The sequence below is a fragment of the Seriola aureovittata genome, chromosome 18 (genome assembly GCF_021018895.1).
Source record: "Seriola aureovittata isolate HTS-2021-v1 ecotype China chromosome 18, ASM2101889v1, whole genome shotgun sequence".
Classification (NCBI taxonomy): domain Eukaryota; kingdom Metazoa; phylum Chordata; class Actinopteri; order Carangiformes; family Carangidae; genus Seriola; species Seriola aureovittata.
This window is the reverse complement of record NC_079381.1, coordinates 15348000-15355822: the sequence shown is the minus strand read 5'-3', so window position 1 is coordinate 15355822 and position 7823 is coordinate 15348000. Positions and strand designations below refer to the sequence as shown.

At 38.8% G+C, this 7823-nt stretch overlaps 1 protein-coding gene across 1 annotated transcript; it reads left to right on the top strand.

The window, feature by feature from the left end:
* Window positions 1-6051: 6051 nt before the first annotated feature.
* LOC130186079 (myosin light chain 4-like) lies at window positions 6052-7435 on the top strand. The gene has a single exon (XM_056402807.1). It carries the CDS (start codon window positions 6367-6369, stop codon window positions 7183-7185), a length of 819 nt encoding a protein of 272 aa, XP_056258782.1. The 5' UTR covers window positions 6052-6366; the 3' UTR covers window positions 7186-7435.
* The last annotated feature ends 388 nt before the right edge of the window (window positions 7436-7823 follow it).

Below are 7823 nucleotides of genomic sequence, written 5' to 3'. Positions count from 1 at the left end.
TACCTTTCTTTTTCTTTTTTTTTTTTTTTTTAATGACGAAGGTTGCTTCTATATATATCTGTTTGAATGAAAGACACAAAATCGTGATCCCATGAGGACTTTTCCACAGAGTCATCTACTGTCAGTTATTCATGTGTCCTAGGAACATTTGCAAATTCCGTTTTCTCAAAAAGGATAACCAAGACTTTATATTCAGACTTGCTCTTTTTGTAATGTAAATATTTCAAATTTCTCACCTAAAATGTAATTTAGTCTGAATGCAATTCTTGGCCACTACTACTTTAAATGTTGTAATATAAAACAGAGAGCTGGATATCACAAATTGACTCCACTCCTTTCACATACAGCACCTCTTTATCATGTTGTAAACTTATTGTGTTTTGATTAATTTCAAATTGCTTGCCTTGCTTCAGTAGAGTGTGAAATGCACTTTCCCTTTTGTAGTTTTTCAATTTCTATCATTGTGAGCAGGGGGGGGTGTACAGAGTGGGCAAAGAGACTGAACACATGGATGTCTGGTGTAATTAAGAAACTGAAGTATTAGAACAGGCAGTGCCTTCACCAACTATAATTCATCAAACATGGTCTTAATTAAATTGTTTACACAGATGTCTGCAAGCTGGTTCCTGCAACAGTCATTCCATTATATACAATATTATTACTGGACCCGTACGAAAAAGTTTTGTGTGGCTGTTCACGACACCATAAAATAGAGAAATGAATTCTTCTTTGAGATTAGCTAATTCCAACAAGTGCTGTATCTCGTTGGAAGTTGCTATATAAAAAAAAAAAAGAAAAAAAAAAAAGCTCCCGTCCTTTGGAGTGGCAGCTGTAGAGAGGGAACGCACTAGTGTTTACACGTTGAATATCTCACTGTCAACACATAATTGAATCTTGTTGGGCAAATGCTAGGTGTTTATAGTTCTCTCTTCAACAATCGCTTCTCAACAGTTCTTTGCAATAATTCAAAGTATTTTTAGCAAGACTTCCATGTTGCAATGCAGCTGGCTCTTTGTGTGGAGCTGGAGATTTGTTAGATTTTATTTTTGATGATATTTCAAGGATAGATAAAAATGACTGTCTTCATTTTTTTTTTTTCTCTCACAAAGGAAAATCCATCATTTTAGTATTCTGTTCATACTATGGTGTGAGCTAAATAATTCCAAAATACAACACAGGCAATGGGGCTCCAGAGGAAAGAAAGGGCTCAGGGTTGCTTCCCTTTTTAGCCAGTTAACAAAACACTGAATCTTTAAAGTCTGAGTCACACCCGGTCAAGGCCGTAGGAGGAATGTAACCGCTGTCTCAATCACTCTCTTTTATTAGCCCCGACCAGACCAGTGGTCTGCCTGCCCTCATTCCCAGTGTTATCTCAGGGATTAAGGGCTTGCTGTCTTTGACCACCCTCTCTTCGCCTGGTCACACAGATATAAACAAACACTCTGAAGACCTCCACAAAACACAGGCACGCAAGCACACACTCGCCCACACATGTGTTTAGAGGGGAGGAGTTACCCAGTGGAGTTAGGAGGGAATGGACTGATTTTAGATAGGGATTTGGGGGATTTAGTTTTTTTTTTTTTTTTGCTTTTTTTTGTTTTGCTCCTTCGCCTCTAAAATCTCAAAATAGCTATTGTGTGTTAAAGTGCAGACAGTTTTGTTTAAGAGAAAAGAAGACAAATAGTTACATCCTCTTCAAAGCTGCATTTTTTCAGGGCAGAACTAGTGAAGCACAATGTATTCATCAAGTTAAAGAGACCATTTGGAGAACTCATTTTTATGAGAAAGGATGTCATGATTACAACATCCTGTTCCAGTAATTATGAGAAAAAAAGACAAAAGAGTCAATATCAATCGTCACTATCTGACAAGAAACAGGTTTTATGGCGCTACCTGATTTAATGGTTTACCTTGTATATATTTAAAACAAATGCTTAGTTTATTTGGAAAATGTAACATTGAACGTTAAAATTTTTCTCTTGCGTGAAAAGCTGGTTACTTACTTACCAAAGTGAGCCCAATTTTTTTGCCTATATTTGTTTATTTTTTTTGAAAATTAGGTACGCTGATTTACCTATTAACAGTTCCTTTTTGCTACGTACCAAAGGATGTACGGACAATTTTCACTAAATTACTTTGATACCTAAGAAGTCTTAAAAATGTGATGAGTTTCAGGCAAGTACTGAAGCGGTCCCAATTCCTTCCCCAGTGCAGTTGCACTGTGGGCTGCAACTTGAGCCCCATTTTCTTTAACCTATATTTGTTTAGATTTTGGAAAATTAAGTTCACCAAATTAGTTAATGACGGCCCCACTGAATTATTTTGATAACCCAATAGTCTACTGTACAGTACCTAGTAATTATGAGATTATTATTTGATACCTGGATCTTGTGAATTAGGCTACTAGATTTCATTCTCCTTATTATGAAATGGTAAGTCAGAAAAATTTAAACAAATCCCAAATGTTTCTTTTGTGAATGCAATGCACTTCCGTAGCAGAACAACACGACCATAAGCTTACACACAGCCCACATTACATTATCACCTTTTTATTTTATTTTAGTTTACCATCTGTAAACTGGTTTGAATTTATGGGCCTTAAAACCAAAACGATAAACTAAAAGAGATTAAAAAGATCCATGGGTTCATCACCTTGAGTACGCCCAAGATAATTAATCCAAGGTTAATTAGTAATCATTTTACAAAAAGTGATTTAACTTATTGTAATATAAAAAAGAAAGTGTGATAAGTGCAGCTCTAAAAAAATAAGGATAACCTACATTCCCACATATTGAATCAGAGTGATACCATGAAGATCAATGTTTCACAATGGAATGAAGAAGAACCCTTACTGAGTACGATTTTAACACCACCAATCCGTATGGATTACTGTAGCATTAACTTATCAATATTCAGTAAGGAATGCAAGACTGGATGCTTTTTCACGGACAGGATGTCATGTTTGAGCCGCATGCAGAGTGTGAATATGTGTGTGTGCTCTCTAATGTTGTGCATATGAAGTCTTATCCTGCTTTAAACTTATCCCTCTATGAATGATTATAATGCCGTGCAGGATTCTTATCGCTGTCTTCTTTCTTTGCAATTGTGTTGTCAACTCCTTGACATACTCATGAGTCTCCGTTATATCTGTGCTGACAGCGTCATCAATATGAATTGAAAGAACACAATTTGGTTTATGCCTGCCTGGACACTTGCATTTTAATACTCTTGTACTGCTATGCACTGTCACTCCTGGATTTAACTTCTTCATCTTAATGCCAGTTACAGAACACAGGAGCGAGCAGTATTCAACATCATCTTCATTCTTGACTGATAGAGTGTCAGACTTTCACTTTTACCTTGTACTACATTATTTTATAATCATATTGTTTGGTGGTTTTGAGTACCTTGGTGGGTTTTTAAATGTCTGTGTGGACAGATTTTGTCACCATGATGGCATCACAGCCGTGCAGTCATGAAAGTTTGCAGGTGTGTAGCTGAGATCAAGATTAAGCTCGAGTTCAAAGATGGGTGTGGTCTGCAGAATACTCATCTAATAATGTAGTGATGGTGTGTACTCATGGAGCGAAACGTCAACATGTTGACGGGCATCACGGCTGGTGTGATCCCATTAAAAGATGGTGTATAGTTTTTCTTATTGAATCAGTGTTACTCAAGTTGAAAATGTGCATATGCATGTGAGAACCCTCCCTAAGCAGGTCTCACACTGCAGGAGCCTGGTGGGTGGAGTTCGGTCATCAGGGAGATTCAGCTCACCTGATGTGGTCTTCACTATATCAGTTGGTGGAAGTCAGTCACACCGTCTTTCCCCTGGCTTCCACCCTGTTTGGTTTTGTTGTATTTTGTTTGTCTTTAGATTAATTTCCTTTTCAGTTATGCACGACAAACTTATTTTTAGTCATAACTCACGTGTGGTTTTCCCTCCTTCGTCCAGCCTTGAGCCGGTTTATACGTTAAAGTTTAAGGAAAGCCGTTGAAAATTGAAGAAAAAGAAATCAGTTTGCGTGAGTTTTTGAAGATCTGTGATAAAACTGCTCAACACTTGGCTGACAGCTCTTCAAAGATCATAGGGACCAATGAAATTTCCATTTGTTTGACTTCAGATGCTGATAGCAGTAATTAACTGGTTCAATCATTGCAACAGCAGTACTGATTGAAGCCTTGTAAGAGGAAAATTTTGATTTTAAAAAACAAAAAAACCCCCAAAAAACAGGAACAATAACAAGTCTGTTCCTCCACGACCCATCCAGCCAGCGCATCTGTGCACAGCCAAGTGACAGCTTGACAAAGCTTATGCTCCAGAGTTCTGGTCAGAGGTTTAAGCCATTAAACTGACCTTGCAATGGTTTGTTTCTCTGTGTTACTGTGGTCTGATCTTTAGTTACTCACATTAGTCCATCCAATATGGGGTTTCATTTTGCTAAACTTTTAAAGATGCCAAACAGCAGCAGCCATAACCTTGAGGTTACCGTGAATGCGAGAGGATTAAATCACTCTTAACACAAGGCACTATTAGGAAAGTGGGTATGATTGATATATATATGGATTAATTTGAACCTTTTGGTGAGCAAAATGACAGTAATCATTACCAGTAAGTAACCCATCCAAGTGAAGATGATAGGGAATGAGATAAAACATTAGACTATTTCATCATTTCTCCCTTTTTTTTTTTTTTTTGGAATAATAGCCACGAGGGAACTTCCTGTAATCCTACATATGTTGCTTTTCAGTATAGATATTCCATTTTGCCCCTCTTGCAGGTCTTATTCTTCGCTTCTGTCGGGCAAAAATGTGCACATATCCACATGCACGTACACACCGAAGGACGACAAATTAGCTGTCAGTTTTACTAGCCATGTGACCTCAAAAGCAAAGAGAAGGGAGATAATGATCTTAGGCTAAGGACAAGTATACAGACACACACATACACTCACACACACACACACACACACACACACACACACACACACACCACACACACACACACACACACACACACACACACATCTGCACACTGAAACCACACTGTCCAAGGACTTGAGGCTCTAGACCGACGGATCAAGTGGGACTGGCATGAAGATTGAGAAGGGTAAATGTGATTATCGCATGACAAGCTTTAGCTGTCTTAAACTGAATTGATAAACTGTGATGCATGCATAAACTTAAAGTTGCTATGATTAAAATTGTGACACAGAACTGCATATCTTAAATAAATAAATATATATATATATATATATATATATACCCGCTCTCCCATAAATGAAATGACTGTTTTGTAGGTTAATTTGTCATTCACTGAAGGGAATTACAGCACAGTCATCTACATAAAGCCAAGTGACATATTACGTATTTATAAACTTGACACATAATGGAATTGCCTTACTTGCTTTCACCTTGTAACCCTGTATAATATACTCTACATGGAGCTGGCCATGGGAAAACAAAGACGACAGACACAGTCGACCCACACAGGATGGTGCCTCTCAAAAATACCCAGACTTTCAATGTAATCATGAATTTGGTCTAAATTGTTTTTGGTTATGTAAGTGAATTTACCATTATTTTTTATTTTATTTTATTATACATAAATATTGAGTGACAATTGATACCAGCAATTAATTAAATTTAAAATTTCATTGGTTTAACTTTTTGACCAGTCCAGAACATCAGCCTTTAGTAAAGCTTTTATTAAAAGTCCCTTTAGAATCTGTGAGAGCTTGCCAGGCTCCTAGATATGGTGGAATACTCTAAGCTCCTCAGTGACAGGAAGGAAAACGCAAGCTATCTTTGTATCTAGGAAAATGAGAAATTACCCAAATCCCTAAATGAAACATTGAGCACTGATACTGTCCAAACACATCTCTCACTGGTAGGGAAAAAAAGGTTTGGCAGACATTGTGTCTCTTAAAAACTATAAAGTGATAGCATGAATTTCTAGGGCAGATTTAATGCATTTCTCCCTAGCCCTATCATCTTACTGTCTCAAAAGAGAATGCCCTATTATAAAATAATCCATAATAACAAGTCCCAAAGTGTACTCAGCCCTCCTGAGACCTCTGACATAAAGAGTTAACCATTTGTGAGTTAGCTACAACAATACTCAGGGAAAAAAGAAAAGAAAAGAAAAAAAAGCACTGTTCCAGAAACCAGTGATTCCCAGACTTTCAGCAGTTAGCGAGCAGAGCTATTTTGGGCCCTCTCCCTCATGAGCTGATACACTGGCTGTGCTCTGATCCCTTTGTCCATCAGAGAGACAGAACATTTTCAGCCTAATGCAACTGGACCCTCGCTAATGACAGCAAATAGCCCTGTCGGCTAGATGACAGCAGCTGAGAACAATACTTAATGTTGACATCACTTGCTATGGGGATCTATTTCAGTTTTCTTCCTTTTATAGTGTGCTGTTGGAAATTGCTATCTGGTTCCCTTGACAAAGCACATATAAAAGCTTTGGAAGGAGAGACGGCCCTGTGTGCTTGGGAATCCCTTCCGATCCCTTCTGACTTTTGCTTGTTTCTCAGCAAGTACCAGATCACCTCTGAATCCTTTAACAACATGGCACCAAAGAAAATTGAACCAAAGAAACCTGAGCCTAAAAAGCCAGAACCTAAGAAAGATGCTGCCCCAGCTGCTAAGCCAGCCCCACCTCCAGAGCCTCTGCCTCAGCTTCCCAAGGAGCCTGACTTTGACCCCAAGAGTATCACTCTTGAGTTCTCCGCTGACCAGATTGATGAGTTCAAAGAGGCCTTCACCCTGTTCGACCGCACACCCACCGGAGAAATGAAAATCACCTATGCCCAATGCGGGGATGTGATGCGAGCTCTGGGCCAGAACCCTACCAATGCAGATGTGCTGAAAGTGCTTGGGAAACCACGGCCAGAGGACATGAGCACTAAAATGGTGGATTTCGAGACCTTCTTGCCGATGCTCCAACACATCTCCCGTGCAAAAGATCAAGGCAATTTTGAGGATTTCGTGGAGGGGCTCCGGGTTTTTGACAAGGAAGGCAACGGCACCATCATGGGAGCTGAGCTGCGTCATGTGCTGGCGACATTAGGGGAGAGGATGACGGAAGATGAGGTGGACAGGCTGATGGCGGGACAGGAGGATGCCAATGGGTGCATCAACTATGCCTCCTTTGTAAAGCACATTCTCTCTGGGTGAATGGGTCATTTTAACTGCAAAGACTTCATCTTACCTCTGTTTTCTCCACTTTTCTGGATCCTTGTTAAACATTTGTCCATTTAAAAGTGAGCATGTCACTGAGTTGGTGACATTTAGCAGAAGTTAATGTTCTACGAAGAACTGTTGACCACAAGACTTGTGGTTAGTTCTTTTTTTTTTTTTAAATAAACACACTGAAATATAATGAAATGCCCGTGAGATAATGTGGACATCCATGAGGAGAAAATCCATTAATAAAGGATATATGATTACAAATTGCCTCACAAATGTCATTTCAGCATACCCTACATTTAAATTTGAAGAGAAAATGATGACTCATGCAGGATTGCTGATAACAAGTGCTCATTTTAAGTCTATTAACTTTTCACATCAACTGTGTTAATGTGATTAGGACAAAGTATTGTTGGGACAGAGGAGAAAAACACACAAATAGGATTTGGTTCCATCTGAAAATAGAACAGATTTGATTCTATTCTACTTTACACAAAGAGTGTTTGAATGAGCGTGCTTGTCATTGTGCTTGAGGGGCAGCTGCTGTGGATCAAGATATACTCCCACATTCTGGACAAATACACACACATGCGCGCACACCCAGTTCTCTTTGACAACTACAAGAC